Source organism: Spermophilus citellus, assembly GCF_964194105.1.
Source record: "Spermophilus citellus genome assembly, contig: SCAFFOLD_485, whole genome shotgun sequence".
Lineage (NCBI taxonomy): Eukaryota > Metazoa > Chordata > Mammalia > Rodentia > Sciuridae > Spermophilus > Spermophilus citellus.
The window spans coordinates 71,496-93,285 of record NW_027673005.1 but is presented as its reverse complement, the minus strand read 5'-3'; the positions used below and the strand labels follow the sequence as shown (position 1 = coordinate 93,285).

Genomic DNA, 21,790 nt, shown 5'->3' with positions numbered 1-21,790 from the left:
AGATGATAGATAGATAGATAGATAGATAGATAGATCTCAAACTAAAATTGCCTCTCAAGCTGAGAGCCCACAGCATGGTCTACTCAGGGGGTAGCCACACATAAAACATTAAACTTAAAAGAATCAGCTTTGAGACTGACAGGCTCTCACAATCTTGGAAAAAAAAAGGAAAGATTGGTAAATATTAGCCAGAGAAAGTAATTCCATTGCCCTGGGATTCTGCCAAAGGTAATCTTTAAAAAGTCTGAAATCAAATTCAGAAGAAACAATGTTCTCACTAAATTTCAGTGTTCCTCAGTGAACAACCTAAAGCCATTCCCTAACTTTCCTCCCACCCCCCAGGACCCCAGTTGAGAACATGACTCCAGGGTAAGACTGTGCCTGGAAACAACCAAGCTGAGGCTGCAGGTGGGAAATGCAGTGGCCTCAGGCTGGGAGCAGGCCACCTCTGAAGCAAACACCTCTACCATTTTTATTCACCTTCTTGCTCTCTGAAGTATTCTTCCTCTAAAAAGTGGTGTGTGTGTGGGGGGGAGGGGGGATTAGAAAACACAGACTTTATTACCCTACATACACGTATGATTACAAGATTGGTGTGACTGCACCACGTGCAACCAGAGGAATGAGAAATTGTGCTCCATTTGTGTACAATGTGTCACAATGCATTCTACTGTCATGTATAACTAATTAGAACAAGTTTCTCGTTGCTGTTCTTTTGTTATAACTGAAATATGTGTGCTGGAAGAATGAATGTAAAGTAATTGATTTGAAACAGAAAAAGCATCAAAGCCTGGAAATATAGAAACATGAGAAATGACTATGAATTAAATCTTTGAAATGGTTTTTAGTTCTTTCTTTGGTTCGTACAAGTCACCTTAGCAAAATATTTTAATAAAACCTTGTAAAACAACAACAAAAAGAAACCAGGGACTTGGCTGGATCAACAATAGTCAAAATGCTATGAGTAGTTATCAGAAAGCGTTATAGATTTATATTAATTTAAATTCTTTTCTTCCCCTTCATTCCTTATTACCTTCTGATTTTTCTTCCTCTAATTTCTCTTTGCTTTCTCTTTGCTCCTAGTCTCATTTGAACACTGTTTCTGCCATCAAATCTTTTAAATATGTCCTGTTAAATATTTTTAACTAAATGTAATTTAAAAAAGGAAGTCAGTCAGTCTGAATCAATGACAAGCTGGAGAAATAAGCAATTTTTAAGGAAATGAAGTGTTATTACTCTTAGGGATGTACTAAACTATTGAAAACAGTAACTAGCTGTGTCACTTAGGAAATGGATGGCTGCTTTACCTCCCATAGAAGCACATATTGTAAATTTACTCCTTGAACCTAAATATGAGTTTCTTTTTTTTTTCCTTTTGGCTGAATACCTTCTCTCTTTAAGGAGATTAACATTTACTCCTTTACAGATTGCTTAGCAAACATTTTTATTTGAACAGTGAAGCTATCAAGATATAAATGCAAATTTCAGTTAAAAACTTGGTGCTAATGAGGTCAAGACTACACACTAAATCTCTGTGTCTGCCAATTAGCTCCCTTCTTTGCCTGGCTACAAGTGTGTGGTTGACAGGTCTGGTCATAAGCAGCTTTGGAGGACAGGATGTGGATGAATCAGTCCATGTGCTTCCACATATTAGAAGAGGGCTCTGTTTCTGTCTGCTATGCACTGTGGTCAGTAGCTTTATTTCTGTTTGTGAGAATTAGTGATTCTTAGAAATTTAAAGATAATTGTAGAACCCTCATTGTTATATTAATAATGTATCTATTATGCCAAGTCTCTGTTCTCTGCTAATGTTATTTAAAGCTAGAAGTTAATTTTCTGTTTTCAGTGGCATTTTTTTTGCATGTGTATTTTTACCGTACTCATTAAGGCTAATAATAGTATGGGAATTGTTAACATTGCCTCTGAACTCTTTAAAGAAAAATAATGATCCACCTTGTGAGCTTTTGAGTGAGTTTTGCAAAGTTCTCATTCCAACTCACAGAGTGCTTTTTTCCTTGATTCAAATGTATTTTTCAATTAAATTAAAATGCAAATATAGACAGACTATGTTTATGGCTATAATTATTTAAAGAAGGTTTTAAATCAACCTACTATAAATATTTCATGTACAACTTCATTTTATCATTGGGCTGGTGCTGCCATGTTCCATTTGCAAGATTACTTAAAGTGCTATGAAAACTTAATCATCCTGTCCAGGGTGTATCACTTGGTATCCACCTTCCGGATGGAGGAAGCAAAAGTGAGCATCTTTCCTATGTTCTTTGTAAGTTATATCACTGATGTTGGAGCACTAGGAAGTACTAAAACTTCCAAACACCAAAAACTGAGTTATAAAAAATTGATCATTTATTTATTTTTTTTAAAGAGAGAATGAGAGAGGAGAGAGAGAGAGATTTTTTTTAATATTTATTTTTTAGTTCTCGGCGGACACAACATCTTTGTTGGTATGTGGTGCTGAGGATCGAACCCGGGCCGCATGCATGCCAGGCGAGCGCGCTACCGCTTGAGCCACATCCCCAGCCCTGATCATTTATTTTAAAGGAATATTTTATTTTTCATAACTGAAGCAAGATTTCAATTAAAGTATCATATTTTATAATTTATTATAAAAATTAAAGATCTGGAGGTATACCTCAACAAACTACTCTTATTCTAACCTTTAGTTTGTATTAGAAATGTAAAACATTTGTATTGGAAAGTATTGCTGTGCATGTAATAATGATATTTTCAAGTCGTTTTTTTTCCCCCTGATATCCTATCACTCCTCAAACATTTGGTGAAAATAATTTTAAAGTTATATTTTATAATTTGTTCTTTATCTCTTTTTTGTCATTATTTTTAGTGATCTGAGTGAAAACCAAATTCAGGCAATTCCGAGGAAGGCTTTCCGTGGGGCAGTTGACATTAAAAATTTGTAAGTATACATATTTAAATTTTTTTTCAGTAACATCTGTTTTTGAAGCTAAATATATATTACATAAATTTCTAAATCCTAGCTCAGGAAACGTTGAATTCTTGCTATTTGAAAAGATTCTCATTTGGAAGATGTCTGGAAACTGAAGTCATTATCAAATTCATTGAAAACTAATGAAACAATTTGATAAAAATATATTTACAACATATTTTCTTCCCCTTTTCTGCCAGCCACCTACAGCCAATTCTTTTGCAGTTGGTATTGGTATTTACTGGAAATTCAGAATCTGAACTGTTTTATTCAGGGTGGAGTAGATAATATTTTCTTGTAAGAGATACATATAACCTACAAGTTTTCTAGAGTTTTTCGATTAAATGTCAAAAGTTTGAAAATGAGAAAATTATGTCTTCCTGTTTGTTTCATGAAAGAACGTGTATATGTTCTTTTAAAATAAAAAAAGAAGAGTATATGTCTGTATTTTTCTTTGATAAATCTTTAATCTGGTTTCTTGTGTTGAAATGTTTTCTAAGTGCTTATTGCTCTTAAGGTATATATCAGATTTAAGATCTCAATGACAATTCTAATATTGTCGATATATATCTTTATAAATTTTAAATTGCCATATTAGTCTTTTGAAATGATGGTTTTCAGTTGACTATGAATGCTAGGACATAAAATATCTTCTTAGCTTTTACGCTAGTTTGAACTATAGTGGGGGGAACCCCTGTGTGCTGAGATTAACTATCAGCAATCCAATATTTTTTAGCAAGTAATAAACAGGGCAGGCACTTTTTCAAGAATGAACTTATATTCAGAATTCTCCTTGGAGTGATCCAGTACTATTTTTCCAGTAGCAAAAGTGAAACAGATGTTTTTCCCTGTCAAGGAAGATGACTGTTTACGAAGCTACTGATTTCTGCCTTTACATCTTCTCCTGGATATAAATGGGTTTTGTATTAAACTTGTACTTTCTAAATGTACAGGTAAAGACAGAAAACTACAGCTTGTAGGTATAAAGGAATATAGCCATTAAAATCATGACCCCAGGATTTTATGAGCACTCACGTTAAAGGGATTTCACTTGCCCTCTTTTTATCTTCGCCAGTCAGGGCTTGGAGGACTCGAGGTAGATTCAGTGAGGAAGGATGCTCAAATCTGTCACTGTCTGGTTAGAACAATGTAAGCACTGGGTAGCATCTACTCATGCTTTCATTGTGTTATTGTCAAATATAGCAGTGGCTAGAGTTGCTGTCCCTTGGGAATGTATTTTGCAATCTTACAGGAATATTATGTCTAAGTTTTTAAAACAGTGGCTTTTAATAGTCTTTGTCAAAATGTTCGGATAATCCAAATATACAGAAGCCTTTCATATATATATATATATATATATATATATATATATATATATATATATATTAGAAGTAGAGAAAGTCATGGGGGACTTTTCATATGTCCTCTTCATTTAGCCTTATAAACAAGATAAAAGATTAAGAGGGGAAAAAGTGAGATGGTAGCCAATTGCTATGAGGAAAGAATATTTAAAGTCATTTTCCTTTTGCATGCATGAGTTTTCCCAAATTTAAAGACTGTATTATACATGCCTTCAGATGAATTCACAATTAGAGTCTCTGGAGTATTTTTGGAGTTGTTGTTGTTGTTGTTGTTGTTGTTGTTGTTGTTTGCATTTGTGGACATGAATGAATCCATCAACTTCACTGAGCTTTTCTTCTCATTTTTATAAAATAAATATGATAGTCTCTTGGTTTTATTTGTTGTTATTAGAAAAATAAGATATGTGAAAGATATTTCAAAATAGTAACATGCTATGGGAAGATAGCATATCATTCTACAGATATTCAACTGATCAACTGCTAGAAGATATCCATAAAAAATGTACAGATGAATTGCGGTGTTAGAAGTGGGTATGATTATTCTATTATGAATCAATCAGACAGAGTTAAAAATGAAAAAACAAAAGTATGCTAGAAGGTACTGAATTAATATACACAGTATTCTGATTTATAAACAAGATAATAAGTACTATAGGGGTTGAGAGAAAAAAGATAAAAGCATTGCTTGAAGTCATCAGTGAATGTTTGGAGGAAGAGTTCATGAAAGAAATATAAATCAATGTAAGGAAAATGGCTTATATTGTGTTTTGGTGAAGAATAGTAGGTAAAGGTGTGTTGAGAAAGAATTTTTGAAGGAGGCTGATCAAGGTCTGATTTCAAATATTGATTAGATTGGAAGATAAAAACCAAAGTGCAGTGGTGTGTGTGTGTATGAGATGAGAAATTAAATGTGACAATTTTTTTTTCTTTAAGCAAAGCAGCAGTGGGGAGAACACAGGGAACTGAATATGGGGACGATGACTAGAGCAGAGCTCAAGTAATTTCTAATCTGAGGATACATGTTGCTATGGATGAAAAGCAGAAATTCAGTCCATAACACCTCTCAAAAAATGCTTATCAAGGTATTTCTTCCGTCTAGTGACATTCACAGGACTCTCCCTAAGAGGAGCTGTCTAAATTCACCTTTTTTCTTTCATTTTACTTCTATGGCTGTGTTTGTGCTTCTTATGTTTCAGTGCCTGATTCAGGCACCCACTGACTCTTTCCTGAATCCACCTATGCTGCACAAAGTAAAGTAGAGTCATTTATCTGCAACAATCTATTCTTGCTTGTGGGCTTTTTCAGCTTAGAGCTCTAAAGATTTGACAACACATCCAAATTTATCCTAGACTTCCCAGCTCTTTAGGACTCGTTATACATGTACCTATTTCAGCAAATCTTTGAATTCCTTGACATTTTGGGCTAAATTTGGTGCACATGTGTGCTTACAGATTTTTCCAGCAACAGAGAGTAAAATTTTTTCCAACTTCTCCTCGGGTCCATGACTCTGAATAAGACTAAGACCAAGTGCTTTCTCTTATATGACAAGGAAAAGTGCTTCTGGGGATACTTTTCCATTGTGCATTTGTTTCTTAACTTAAGACAAGGCTTTGATGAGGAAGGCATCATCCTTTATTATAATCAGTGACATAGCACAAGGCAAAGGTGTGTAATTCTTATTAATTAGAGGTTGATCTGGAATTTTGGTTGTTCATTTGGTTTTGCCTCTCTTATTTTCTGAGGTCATCTAGTAGAGTGATTAACTTATGTTTAGAAAAATTAATGAATACATTGATTGCACAGGAATTCTGAATCTGATTTATAGCAACTATGCATATTCAACCAGGATTTTTAGAAAACTTTAAAAAATATGTCTCCTTTTGAAGCCCCACAGATAAATAGTTTAATAAAGATTTCTGAAATAAGCTAGGTCTTTAGCAGTGATGAGGAAATGACAACAGTGTTAATCCTATTAATGAAAATACCTAAAAATAAATGGTCATAGTTTTTCCAGGGTAAACCTATTTAAACTTCATTGTGGACAACTGGGTCGTTACTCTTGCCTCGTTTTTAGTTCTGAGCTTGAGACAATGAACACATATTCATAAATAAAACAGTCTGTGCAAGCATTATGGATACTCAGTGGTGTCTGGCTCCCCAGCCACTGTTTGACATTGACTCACTATCTGAGTCCCTGGATGCCCTCAGTTCCTCATCTGCAATGGCTATTGATTCTTTTCTCCCTCCTTTCTGCTCAACCTCAAATGTCATACTACCATGAATACACAAATCACAGCACTTCAAGGACTCAGAGAGCTGTAGGTGAATTAGGACATTATGTAATCATGCAAACATAATTATAACATCAAAAAGAAAATGTTTCAACCCTCATCACGGAATAGTAAATCTGTACAAGCTCACCTGCCTTTTGCAAATGAATTTAATCATTGATGACTCTGAAAATTTTACTCTTGCTGGTTGTTCTCAGTGCATCACGATTTCTAATGGCAAGAGAACATTCAAAAAATACTAATGAATGCTACATATTTTTAAAGAGAGATTATTTTGATTCTCAATTAGGCAAAATTGATTGTCTGATGCTGTATCTCCATAACAATGTCCTCCTTTTTTCCCTCAGGATGTTGAGAAGTAAACGAATAAGCTGTGTGGGGAACGACAGTTTCATAGGACTCAGTTCTGTGCGTTTGCTTTCTTTATATGACAATCAGATTACTACGATTGCACCAGGGGCATTCGATACTCTCCATTCTTTATCTACTCTGTGAGTATGAAAAGAGCATCTTTATTTATGTGTTATCAACTCAGCATATTATATTTCTTACTTTTATTAATAGCATTTAGCATATTATTAAACATTTCATAAAAATGTGATCAAGGACTTAGATATTTAAAAAGGACACATTTGTTCATGTTAAATTTAATTTTTATAAATATTACATTAAATTAAAAACATATTCAATATTTTCTGTCCTTTTTTAAATAATGGGATCAATATGAAAATTAATTTCTAAACTTTAAAAATATTGCAACTTGACAACATTTGCAAATAAATGAAATTTTATATTTTTTCTCAGTGTTCTCATGTTGAAGTATTTTCACTCATTTTTCTCACATTGAAGTATTTTCAGTATACGTCTCATAAAAACAGAATTGATAGGCTATTGCCAACAAACTGTGCTCAAAAGAATCATTCATGATGACAAGAGATACATTAAGATAACCAGACCAACAATAAAACCTGTTCACTAGAGGACATTTACTATAATATTAGGAAAATATTGAAGAAATAGGTTGAGTCTGTGCAAGAGTGTATTTTATGTAGACAGTTTGAAAATAAAAAAAAAAATTGTAGGTCTATACACAGAACTTGGAAAATGTCAAAAAAAAAACCTCCAAAGAATATATTTCAGGCCTTTGGTATATCAGTGTCTGAAAAACAGTGCTAGGAATTATGAATTATACCTGATGATTTCCTGGAAATGCTGTTCTCCAAATATGCTAACCTAACTCAATAGGAGGGGAATAAAGACAGAGGGCATGGGGAAGGAGGTTTAACATACCTCAAATCACTGAAGAAGTCATTTGAGGGAAACATCCATCCATCAATAAAGTACTTAATCCTTTTTCCACATAAAACTTGACATTTTACATGGAGTGACTAATTTGTGCATATTAAAGATGGCATGTTTATAAATAATGGGATTGTCAATAGGTTTGTGCTGAAGTGGTGAGATGCCAAAAGTATTGAGATTTGTAGAAGTAAATTCATTTTTATAACTGGCATTTAATCAACTCAGCTGTCAGTTTAGATAGGAAACCTATTCTCTGGAGCAAATAAGAGATGGGAATCTTGAGATGACAAATTAATGAAATAGCTGTTGTCAGGTTAAACTCAATAATATAAGGTAATCAGCCTTCATCTTTATATTAAATTACTGCATTATCAGTGCAGGGAAGTTTGACAGTAAGTCAGATTTCTGACAAGTTTAAACTATTTCTAAATGAGATATCTATCAGGACCCACTGCATAAACTCCAAATTGCTGTCTTCACTCTCTTTTATACATGAAAATTATTTGAAGAATTCTCTTTTCTGCAAGTGTTGTTATTGTTTAAATTTTAGACATAAATATTTAAGTAAAAATATGCATAGCATATGTCAAATGGTATTGTGAGTGAATGCGGGATGTGAAAACAAGACTAACAAGGAATTGTTCCAGCAGAAACCCGAAGGGAGATATGGCATGGGGTTTTGAGAAGACAATGAAATCCTAAATTAAACTGTGCATTTTTTGTATGGTGCTTAGAAACCTCTTGGCCAATCCTTTTAACTGTAACTGCTACCTGGCTTGGTTGGGAGAGTGGCTCAGGAAGAAAAGAATTGTAACTGGAAATCCTCGGTGCCAGAAACCATACTTCCTCAAAGAAATCCCCATTCAGGACGTGGCCATTCAGGACTTCACTTGTGATGATGGTAAGAGACTCTTGCCATCTTTGGTCCCGGGCATTCCCATGCCCATCCATGCACCAGTGCCTGAATGTGCAGCAGACCGTGGCTCTGCAACATGTGACGACTGTGCATCTTTTGCTTTGCTTGTTGTTTATTTTGTTTTGGCAGCAGGATACTTCTTTTCTCGGATTTGCCCTCTCACATCTGAGTTCTCTTGATGTGAGTTTCTGAGTGTTTTAGAAGATTTTCTACTTTCCAACTTGTGATTGATACTATTTATATAACTTCATTTTAACTTTTCTTTATTATCCTTGGCATCTCTTTTAGGAACTACCATTTTCAAATGAGAAAAGCAATTGACTTATAAAGTAGAAGTTCTCGTAAATCTGACAATAGTAATAGTTTTCACTTTTAATGCTCTATCATTGCAATTGATTCTTGTAATAGCACTTAAGGTAGGGAGAGCAGATTCTATTATTATTACCAGTGAACAGAGAACTAATTTGAGCTCTGTTTTTCAAAGTGAGGAACCCAAGCAGTTTTTCCTTATCATTTTAAGTTAAGCTGCCCCTTTATGTCTCTTCACGAATGTCTATGTATAGTTTTTTTCCATAACTCAGTCCATTTATATGCCCTAATTATAAAAATAAAGTCCAAATAGCTGAACAAATATGGTTATATTAGTAATACAAATTGTGAGCTATTTTCTGAACTTCTGCCCTAGGCAATCTAAACACAATGGCATATAGAATGTGTGGTATCAATTTGTAAATAGTTATTGCTCTATGCATAAGTCATCATATGACTCCAGACCCTTGCGTTTGTCAATTGAATGGCATAAAAGCCCTTTTAGGCCTTCAGAACCACAAATCTGGCTCTTTCCTCTGTTCATTTAGGAAATGATGACAACAGCTGTTCCCCACTCTCTCGCTGTCCTACGGAATGTACTTGCTTGGATACAGTGGTCCCATGTAGCAACAAGGGCTTGAAGGTCTTGCCCAAAGGTATTCCAAGAGATGTCACAGAGTTGTAAGTAGCACCCATCTTTCCCTTTCCCTCACAATTAATGATTTACACACCAAGGAAAATGAAGATCAAACAAGAATCTTTAGAATCCTGTTTGAAAATTATTTCTAAAAATGGTTAATAATTATCATGCAAAACTGTAAACCTGTAATTGGGAATTGCTGGTTGGATGTGTTTTCCCTTTTCCACAGTAGAATGTCTCAGTGCCTTTATTATGCTGAGGTTCAGCATTAAGCTCCAAGTGAGAATGGTAAAATATTGGGTAACTCCCACATTTATCCAGCCCTATATCCTTTATACATTAAGCATTTTACAGGAGAAATGTTGCATTGAATGCACTTTTGGAAATGCTTAAAGTTAATTTATTTACAGTGTCTAGGATATTCCATATGGTTAATTCTTCTTCACCTGTATAACCCCTGCAACAGCATCTCACATGTAAGATAAATAATTATCTGAGAGGTAGCAGTAACAGACATAACATTTGCCCATAAAAAGAGGCATTTGATGTTTTGTTCCTAAATCAAAGACTGTTAGATCCTAAAGGATGCAAGGCCAGTTATCCCTGACATTTCCATAATCAATATATAAATACAAATTACATGTCTAATTTCCGCATACCTAGACCTTCCTACTTCAGACTTTCTGCCCATACTTGCCTGGCTGCATCCTTGCTACATATGCAGAATAGAATAAACCAGGGACTGTGCTGCTGGAATAATGATGCCTGCCTGCTCCCTTCATTCCAATTTTTTTATCTCTAAACTAAAATTTTGTGTGCAAATGCTTGATATAAATCCAAATGAGCCATTTTGCCTCTGTTTTATTTTTATCCTTACGGAACTGTGAACCAGTAATGATTTAAATGTACATGTAATTAGTGTAGAACTGTACCTGGAAATTCATGCAGAGGCATGTGAGCATTACAAATGGGCAGCTCTGATAAACTTTTGGAAACGTACAACATAAAGAAGGAACTTATTTTCGAATCATGTCCTGTTCACGGATTCTACTTTCGTCTTGAGTGGCACATTTAGAGGACACAGGCACGATCTGAGCACATGTGCTCACAACATCCTTTTTATCTTTGAACTGCTGTCGAGTGTTCTTTTACTACCAACCACAGTAGTTAATTAGCTGTAAGCACTGCTTTATATGTGTGTAATTAAATACTTCACCCTTGTTTTAGTATGTTTTTATTTCTAAAGACCACATGGGCCCCATAGACCTCCCTCTGGGGCGGGTGGGGGCTACATGCCTAAAAAGTGTTCTGTACACAAAGCCTCAATTTTAGGAACAGTCCAGGGAGGAGCATAACACTCAGATCACTTTTGATGCTAGATCTTTCTTTAGACAATTTTAAATGGCCTTTGGCCCCCATCCCATCAAATGGTTTCAGATATTCTTTAATTTCTATATCAAGCTCCATTGAAAACCTGCTTGATTCTCCCTGTCTATACCATCTATGTTTCTGCCATAAGTTGAATCTTCAGTCTGTTTGATATAACTCCAGTTGAGCCATTTTGCCTGTGTTTTATTTTTATCCTTACGGAACTGCGAACCAGTATTATTAAAAAGTGAACAAATTATTAAAAAGTGGTATTTTTTCTCTAGACAAAGCTGGTTATTGAGATGAGAATATTAACTCACCTCTTAGAATTCAACTTTTACCTCCCAGAGAGCTTCTCCTTAGAACTTCGCCAAGTCAGCAAGACCCTTCATTCTAATCACATATATGCATATATTAGAAATCGCTCATATGTCTATTTTATTAAATTGTTAAATAACTTGGCAAAATAAGTATATATTGGTGGACAAGCCTGAACAAATGTTATCCATCACTTTTAATCAGTTCCATTTAACTTCTCCTTAGATTGTTTACATGTAAACTTTCATATTCTGAGTCCTTTTGTCCTGCTGTGACATTTCCTGGAGTAAAAGCAGCATGATGAAGTAAATGGAACGATGCTTCCCTCTAGTGGACACCAGGAAAACTTAGCTAAAAGACAGAAAGGAAGGAGTCAAAAATATGAAGTCATTTGAGCAAGTATCAGGAGGCATAACATGTTCCAACTGTGAATCACACATCCATTACATGTTTAGACAACTCATCCCTTTTATATAAATGTTTTCATTTTGAAATATTAAAAATGGATTGGTAGCATAGGCAACTTCTCAAATTGTATATCCAGGAAAATTCCAACTTTTAAATGGAATCTCAAGACTGGCTACTACACTGGATAGGAAGGCCACTTTCCTGATGTGACAGAAACATTTGATGTGACAGAATCATGGCCAAGTGGCCCAAGTTGGTAGAAGTCAACTGTACCCTCCACCATCTTAATTCTAGGAAAGGAGGAGATGAATGTACTTTTCTTTTTGTGATATCATAGTTATAACTTCTGCATTATTTTATGTTTGTGTCTTGTCATTTAACTGAAAGCCTATTTTCTGATTCTTCTTCTGGCTCTAACAAGAAAGAGAAAATGTACTTACATTTGATTACTTCTCTTGTACTTTCAGATATATTTTCTATATTTATATACTGAATCAGTGTCACAATATTCTAAGAAACCTAAATTATTATCAATAAGCAAATATATAGTGGTAAAAACTATTCTAAAAATATTTCTAATTTAAGCATGATTAATTCCAAATACTCAAATAGCTCCTTAAAACTGCCCATTTTATTTTCACGTGTTTAAGTGCATTAATATATAAGTAGGCAGTGAAGAATGTAATATTGGCCACAGCAGCTGGGTTTTGTTACTAGTTGCTGAATTTCATGGCATTGTTGCCACATAAATGAAAGTAAACTGGAGGCCAATTAAAATCTAATGCACTGCATGAACCTTATTACCAACTCTTGATTGGATGCTCACCTTCTTTGCTAGATTAGCCACAAAGCACTGGGTGCACAAGTTGTTCTTGGTTTTATGATTTAGCCTAAATGATCCACAGAGAATTCTGTTAGATTGGACAACTGTGTTTTTTTCTCCTTACTTCTCTTCAATAATGATTCCAGAATGGGGTACAACATATTAAGGGAAAAAGACTGCCAAATGGTTCCTTACCTCTGTTAAAATACCCTTCACTTATTTTATAATTCACACCTGTTACTTTATAAGAAGGTAATATTTTGTCTTTGTTTGTAGATATCTGGATGGGAATCAATTTACACTGGTTCCCAAGGAACTCTCTAACTACAAACATTTAACACTTATGTAAGTAACATAATTTCTCCATCTTTAACTTATTCTATTTTATAAAAGTGGGGATGGGTAGAAGATTCAGTGAACCTTTCAGATAACATAAATTGTTTACAGTTACCTGCTTCCCTCCTCCTTGATCACTGTGGTCCTGGGTCACTAGCTACATCTTCATTGAATATAAATCAGGAAATAGAATGTCTTGGAAGAATTTTCCCTTCTATTCAAAGAAGCATGAACACAATAAAATATAAATAGTCAAAATATTATAGAAACAGTAAAACTGAATACTTCTTTTATAGTAATGGCTTTTTATAAGACAAGTTGAAAGAAAAAGAAGTAAAACAATGTCTTTAGTCTTGACTTTGAGCAAAAGATGGTACATAATAACTTTAATGAAAATACATTATAAATTTAGTTTATTAGGTTTAAGTTTCTTATGTAAAGCATTGTAAAGTAAGTTATAGGTTAAAAGTATTAAAATTTAATTTATAAAACCCATATATATTTATGTAAGATTTAAGAAAACTGAACAAAGATACTGAGATTCTAAGAATAAATTTCAAAATATTAAAGTTTTTTAAATTTAGTTTGCTGTCCTCCAAAAGTAATGTCTTTCATTCATTAATGTAAACAATTTTTCTAACTATAATTATAAACGTAAGAAGATATTTAAATATATAATCATTTTGATCTGGTTATATGCACAATATATATTATAATATATACAATCTTGTATAATGTCACATTTTAGAGTAGTAGCCTTTTTGGTAATGGATAGAGTTTTTCGGAGCACAGAAAAATCAGCAAGAAAGATAATAGTTGTTAATGGAAAAAACCTTATTAGTTCAAGTCTATTTCATTTTCAAGTATAAAAGCTAGTTTCAGAGGAAGACTGCTAGTGTTCCTGGAATAAGAAGGTTTATTACTAATTAGTGACTTCTAGGAATCTATAAGAGCAGAAAACATTGCATATCCCAGTGTAGACTTTATCTAGATACACTGAGGTGAGTTAACATGCAGAACATCTCTTTCAGTTTTTTATAAAATATGCAAAATCAAACATTCTAAATGTAGTATAGACTATATCAATGACAAATGGTTAAAGATCAAAGACCATCTTCTAATGTGCCCTGTTCTGTTTCTAGTTATTTATTTGAAAGCAAGAACCAGTTGCATGTGTTTTATTCTATTTAAAAAAAAAAAAAAAGTAAACTTGCTTCAATTTCCAAAGGATCACTTTACTAGATTCGGATCATTTGAGGGACAGCATGTAATTATTTTAAACTAGTTAGAAATGAGAAATTAGATTTATGAACCCAGAAATGGCTTTACCAGTGACTGATTATACAAATATCTTTTGGTAAATTAGATACATTTGTTTTTAAATTTAGGCGTGGTATTTAAGCAGCTGAAAATACAGATTATAAGGCTCCTATAAGATTCCTACCATTTTCAAATTATATAAGTCAAATCCAATATCAAAATTTTATTGATATTTATATATTTTAACAAAGTAAAAGTTCATCCTCCTTTTTTCTGAATCTTCCATTTTTTCATGTTTTGGATTTTGCTTCAGAAAAAAAAAATAGTGCATGCACATAATGTTTAGATATATAGTGAATATATAAATAAAGATAAATATGTAATGAGAATAAAATTAAATTCATATAAGTTATGATGCATAGTACCAACTATACTTATAAATAGCCATTTATCACTGGTAAAAATTCAGCAACTCTCTTTCACTTATAATTCATTAAATAAATATTTATTGAGGACTAGTGTGTGACTTAGATACGAGCAGAAGCACAGGTGTTTTTAATGATGATATTGTGAATGTGATGAAGTTAGGGTCCTTTTAGTTATCAAATTTGAATATCTGTATCAGTGAACATGTGTGAGGATGTAGTATGTGTATCTGATGGGACTTTCAAGATCAAAGGTTTATTCTTCACTGGTAAGGTACGTCTCTTGTGTGTCACCTCCAAGAAAGCTCTCTGTAGAAGAGAACAGCCCAAGTCTATGGAAACAGTCACAGAGGAATGTGGGAAAAACTCCTTCTCAAGCTTCTGTTCCAAATGAGACTGGCCATTGTGCTCATGCTTCATTGGCTGACACAAAATGTATTCACAACTGATTTGAACAGTACAGGATGCAAATAAATATAAATAAGGTTGCAATTTACCCCAGAGAGTAATCCAGTGTTTTATGATTTTCAGATAGTATTAAAATGCTAACAATACTGGTATGACTATTAACAGGCAGAGCCTTGTCTAAGATCAATAATATTTCTATCTTGGTTCATAAGACTCTGTGTCTTTTTTATTTTATTTTTCCTTTAGAGACTTAAGTAACAACAGAATAAGCACCCTTTCCAATCAAAGCTTCAGCAACATGACCCAGCTTCTTACCCTGTGAGTGTGAAAGTGTGGTACTGTGTATTCATTATGTCATGGGACAAAAATACATTTACCCCATGCTGGCCATCCTCGTGAATGGAAAGCATCTCTGTACTCAAGGAATATCAATTTCATTCTGAGAAACAGGCCACGCCTCAAACAAGAGCAGATTTTACAGAAAATGTTGGGGTCTCAGGGGAACAAAAAAGAGTAATTTAGCATGCTTGTGGGAGGGTTGTGGGGATCCTTACCACTAGCCTCTGGAATGATCTTAGGGAGATAATGGTTGAGGGAAGGGCGGACAGAGGGAAGTATTTGAGGTCATGTTAGAGAGACAACACAAAGATAATGTATATCATGTGTAAATATCCTCGATTTATAAAATACTCAAAGAATTAATTTCTTAACTGCTTTATTTAAAATATGACATTGGGGCATTATTGGATTCCTGGATAAAGTAAAAAGGCTTTTGTATACTTTCAGAATTCTCAGTTACAACCATCTGAGATGTATTCCTTCGAGAACCTTCGATGGATTGAAGTCTCTTAGGTTACTGTAAGTATCCTGGCTTCAACAAATAATTCTCTACCCTATGGTCTGAGGTTTGAGCTGTCTTCTTAATGATTTTTACTGTTTTATTGATACTTGGCTATGTCAGGATAGATGCATTAGGATTTACCATAAGTTTGGAAAGAAAAATTTCTATACCTTTGATGGGAACAGCATGACTTTCTCTTTGGTAATACTTGTTGCTACATAGCCATTTGCTTGATAAGAAATAACATTAAAATGGGCATTTTATATAGCTCCAATTAATTTCTGAAGCCATAAACTTATTTTATTTAGAAATCTCATAGTGCATGAATACATTTTTTTACTACAAAAATGTACTTTATATAAAATAAAACATCACTCCCACTCCCCTTCCTCCTAATTAACAGTTAAAACAGCTTGAGGTGCCCATCTGGTCTTTCTTTATAAACATTTGTTTTTATGTCTTATTATATTTCTCCCCACAGCTATATAACTTTTAAAAATCATGAAGAGGATCTTTTCTTGTTCTGCCATTAGCTATTTTTATGTAACATGTGCTTTAGAATGTTTCTATTCTATAATACTTAGAGATTACTCGACTGTTTAACTAGGACTGAGTATTCCATAGGTTGAGGAAACATAACCTAGGTAATCATCATCGTCTTCACTATCATTTGTTTTAATTGTGAATTTTCATTATTCTATACAATACTCTGGTGAACATTCTGTGCATTCACCTTGGTGCAGGCATTGTGGCATTTTAGCAATGACTTAGGATGGGAAGGTGCTGTCAGGTAGTTAGAGAAAATATCAAAAGTAACTGTCAAGCTGTCTGCAATGCAAGATTATCTTGATTTACAAATTTATGTTTTCATCAACTGCTTAGTAGAGTACCTTATTCTAAGCACTCTTGCAAACACTGAATACTATTAATCCTTTTATTTTTCTCTATGTGACAGATTGAAAATTGTTTTCCATTCCTGTTTCAATTTGCATTTCTAATTACTAAAGCATTTGAGTATATTCTGTTTGTTTACTGAGAATTTGTGCTTCTTATTCTAATGAAGCCTGATCATATCATTTCCCCATTTCCCACTAGGTACTTTGTTTTTTCAGTATTAATGTAGATGTCATTATGTACTTACTACTTAGACTGTACTTTTTAGGTCTTTTTATAAAGGAATTAACCTTGCATCTGATAATTTTGCAAATATTTCCCATTCTGTTTTATAAATGGAATCTTTTACCTCAGGGATGTATTTTTATATTATAAAAATTTGCTACTCATTTCCTTTCTGGTTTGGGGTATATATCATTTTTTAAAGCCTTTCCTGTCCCATGATTGTATAATGGAGTGTGATTTGTTTTAAAGCATTGTTAGTTTTTTTTTTTTTGAATTTTTTTTTAATATTTATTTTTTAGTTCTCGGAGGACACAACATCTTTGTTGGTATGTGGTGCTGAGGATTGAACCCGGGCCGCACGCATGCCAGGCGAGCGCGCTACCACTTGAGCCACATCCCCAGCCCCAGCATTGTTAGTTTTATTTGTATGCTTAAGTCTTCAATCTGGGATTTATAATGTGTACAAGATGTAAGGTAGAAACCACCTTTGCTTTTCCAAATGGATAATCAGTTGCAGGATAATCTATTTTTTCAACAAGCTAAAATGCTTATTATAAACCAAAGCCTCATACATTCATGGATCTGAACTTTCTGAAATGTAGGAAATTTGATCTTAATTTCTCTTGCTTTCAGTTCTCTACATGGAAATGACATTTCTGTTGTGCCTGAAGGTGCTTTCAATGATCTTTCAGCATTATCACACTTGTGAGTACCTAGTTCATGAATTTGTGTGAAGGTTCAGACTACCCCTGAGTTTGGAACAGCCCTCTTACCGCTACTTTTATTGAAACATTGTAAAATGTGACTGGTTTCATCTTTAAAGAAAATGTAAAGATTTTCAACCTGGATATGATGCCCACTACAAGACAGCTTTAATTTACCCTTGGTTTTTACCCTCAATTAGTTGAGTTTTCTTTGCTACCTAAAGTGTGTATTCTACAGACATGGCTCTCTAACCCAAGGAGCCTTTTTTTCTCTTCCCTTTGCTTTCTGATTCTAGAGTATTAGCTTCCCTTGAACTTGGCCTGGTCCAGCCCTACTGTTCTGAGTCACATCCCAAGCATTACATCTTTCAAAAAGCCTTCCCTAGTTTGTCCAAACTGAACTCATTTTTTACCTAGCTTTTAATATGGCATCATGCCAAAAAAAATAAATAGATAAATAAATAAATAAATAAGTTGGCATGGTTCAAACTGACTTTATAATCAGGTAGTGGTAAATAACCATGCTAATGTTGAATTGTTCTTTGTGCTAACATTCATAACAGCCCATATTTAGGTCCATGTTTCTTGAAAGCAGAGTAAAGCAATTAAAATATATGTGATAACTAGGGTTCACAAAACTCATTTGTGTAGAATTCCAGTGTTCTATTTTTAGTGGGTTCTATTTTTAGTGGGTATAATAACTTGACAAACTTAAGAAGTGCAGGGATCACTGCAAGGTTCCAGAAAGTCCTTTGATGATGTTGAATTTGATATCACCTGGTAAGTCAACCTACTCCCATCTAAATATGGATGTCAATTGGGCCTCAATTCCCTAGAAGTTCGCCTACCATGTTCCCCCCCATAGTTTTGCACTACCCTCCAAATCTCCAAAATTTCAATAAGATAAGAAAGTTAGAAAACTGGGAAAGAGGGATGTTTGGAGATTAGGATCCAATAGTCAATAATTTTTTTTGCTTTTATGGGGCTGTTATCAGTGTGAGTTTTTAATCCATCTGTCAGACTGCTCTCTACTGTTCATATTCCTTCCACTGGACTATTAGGTACCAGGAGGCAAAACCTCCAAATTATTTTTATTTTATTTTTTTTAATCTTTAAGCCCTCAGACCTACCTCAAAGTCAGTATCACAAACTCCGTGGTTTCCATCTGCATGAGATATAATGAATGAATCCCTTAGCTCAGGGGATAGGATTGCCACCCAGTGTGGCAGAGAACACATCAAAAAGGGGGAAGTGGACATTGCTGCTGGAGTTAGGGTCATGAATCAAAAATAGCTACACAGGCAGTGTGCTGCTTGAGCTGAGCAGAACCTTGTCTTTGTGTGAGCCTCTCCCTCCCACAAGGAGTGCAGTTTGAGCCTTCTCTGTCATGTGCCCTATCCTCTCTTGTATTTCATTCATGCATTTGTCTTTTCTGGCTGAGATCATAAAAACCTCTGCTCCATTCCCTTTTCCTGCTTCGTCTCCTGTCATAGCAAGGATTTGGTGAATGTCAGTGAAAATGAGATGAAATGGTTCAAAAACATGATTTTGCTCATTTTTAATTTAGAAGGACTTGCATCTGACATATATAGGAAGAAAAGAGTTACTATATTCCAATTCTTGGTTGAAGTCGGGCATTAAAATTGCTATAATATAAAAGATGATTTTAAGTATGTCGTAGAGATTCTGACAAAAAGAATAAGATCAATATGCTTGAACTCCAGACCTAGAAATATCAATAATCAGAAATTAATTGTAAATCAGAATTAATCAGTTTTTAAATGCTGCTTTATGTATCTTCTACTTGTGCCCAAGTTTCGCAAAACTTTGAACAAACTAATTAACTTTTCATTCAGTTTCTTAACCTGTGAAGTAATTCCAATGTTATTGACTTAATAGAAATTACCACTTAAAATAAGATGGTGCAATTGGTACAGATGGCATAACCCAGCTCCTATAGACAGTATAGTGTAATAAAAATCAGCTATTATCTTAATTACTTTTCTATCACTACAACTCCTGATGTGAGTCAGAACCAAAGTCCTAAAATGAAAGACTTTGTGAAATGACAGATGGTCCAATCCAGCTCTGTTAGACTAGCTTTATGTATCTTGATTATTTCATGCCATTTAGTACCTCTGTGTGTTGACACTTACCCTCACCTGAATTATCCTTCCAACCTTTCCCATCTACTTAACTCCATCTGTCTCAAGTAGGTTAGACTGTCTCAAACCATTAGCTCCCCCCCAAAAAAAATAGTAGTCTCTGTTTGTAGGCTTCTTGAGAATACTTCTACAATAGCAGTGATAAATAATTTTCAAATGAAAATTATTTGTGCCTGACTATTTGCTCATCTCCTCAGCACAAGGAGTTCTTTGGAGTTAAGAATGATGCCTTATTCATTCATTGAGTCCTTGGAACCTTTCATAGGGATTTGAGTTCATAGTAAATAATTAGTAAATGCAGGATGCCTTTAGAGTGTACTTATATCCAACATCAACCTTGTCTCTGAAAGTATGGGAGGCTTTGTGAAGCTCAGGTAAGTGTTAACATTAGTGACTACTCACTAAATCCCCCAGATGCTCATGGTTCAGGAAAATTGGGACTCCCCAAAGTCTCCATTTTATTCTAAAGTGTTATCATCAATAAGGCTATTGGGATTTTCTACTGAGCATCACTTTGAATTCTGTTCCCTTAGGAAATAACAATGCTTCCATACTGTGTGTATGTGTGTGCTTTTGTGGTGTTGTTTTTCCAGAGCAATTGGAGCCAACCCTCTTTACTGTGATTGTAACATGCAGTGGCTCTCCAACTGGGTGAAGTCGGAGTATAAGGAACCTGGAATTGCTCGCTGTGCTGGTCCTGGAGAAATGGCAGATAAACTGTTACTCACAACTCCCTCCAAAAAATTTACATGTCAAGGTATGGTTTTTAAATATTTGCACATCTTTTTTTAAAATCACTTTTAATTCAAAAAGAAAAATTCAGCTAGACTTCTAAGTTCTAGTTGATAAGCCCAGTAAATGATGACTTTTTCTATCTCTGTTCTTGGACAAGAAAGAACTGTTACTCAAATGCCCAACTAAAGAACTAGCATTTTCAGATACATTGCAGAAATGACTAAGTTTTCTAGAGGATTTAGATAGAAGCACAATTTCTGGAAATTCCTTTCACAGTCTCTAACAAGTAAAATGTTCTGCCTTTGCCTTGTTTGAGCATGTGCCCTGCTCTTAGGGTTGCCAGGGCCCTGTGGCTTCCTGATACCAGGTAAGAAGAAACCCCTCAAGGGGTCAGCCAAACCTTCTGACCCACCTCATGTGCCACAGACTCCCTGTGTGGATGTTCCCACGTCTTGATCCTTCGCATTCTGTTCGTTCTTTTCCCTTTGATGTATTTGTGAGTTCCAAATAGTGTCTTCATAACAAATATTACTTTATTCCATTATTACAAAAGTAATATATGAACAAATTCAAATCTAAGTAGGAACACTTTAAACTCTAAATAGAAAACTACAATGAGAAACAGAAATAAGATTAACCATTATCACAAGTCTTAGAGACAACTACTATAAATTTGTTTCATGTATTTTGATTTTTGACAATCTTATATATGAGCTTAGGTTCCTTACCAAAAATGGGATAGAAGGTAGCTATTATTCACAAATTGTAGATGTTTTAATAGGACTGCTTGAAATTATTATATAGAGGATAAAAATTCTTGAAACTTCTAAATCTATAGTCACCAAACATTGAATAAGCTTGTTTTATGTTTAAAACTAAATCCTTGTATTATGAAACATGAAGAAGTTTATGGTATGGTATTCACTTCCAAGTCTTGCAAACCTAGCTGGGAAAATAATTTTTTAACACTTGAACATTTATGCAGGAAAAGAATGTTTGGGGAGTAAACATTGTGCTGTAAGTAGATAACAGCATACGTTTGAACCTCAGCCTGGTCAGGGGTAAATCCTGGCTTCATTTCCCAACAGTTAGAAAA

At 34.3% G+C, this 21,790-nt stretch overlaps 1 protein-coding gene across 1 annotated transcript in view; it reads left to right on the top strand.

The window, feature by feature from the left end:
- Positions 1 to 358: 358 nt before the first annotated feature.
- Positions 359 to 21,790, top strand: part of LOC308640262 (slit homolog 2 protein-like) — a gene marked incomplete at both ends in the record, with an annotated part of 55,882 nt that continues 34,450 nt past the window's right edge. The window contains 10 exon segments of the mRNA XM_081312229.1: positions 359 to 369; positions 2,864 to 2,935; positions 6,965 to 7,108; positions 8,654 to 8,820; positions 9,693 to 9,825; positions 12,978 to 13,046; positions 15,377 to 15,448; positions 15,917 to 15,988; positions 17,724 to 17,795; positions 20,553 to 20,716. Of these exon segments, the coding sequence (XP_081168355.1) occupies positions 359 to 369; positions 2,864 to 2,935; positions 6,965 to 7,108; positions 8,654 to 8,820; positions 9,693 to 9,825; positions 12,978 to 13,046; positions 15,377 to 15,448; positions 15,917 to 15,988; positions 17,724 to 17,795; positions 20,553 to 20,716 (976 nt within the window).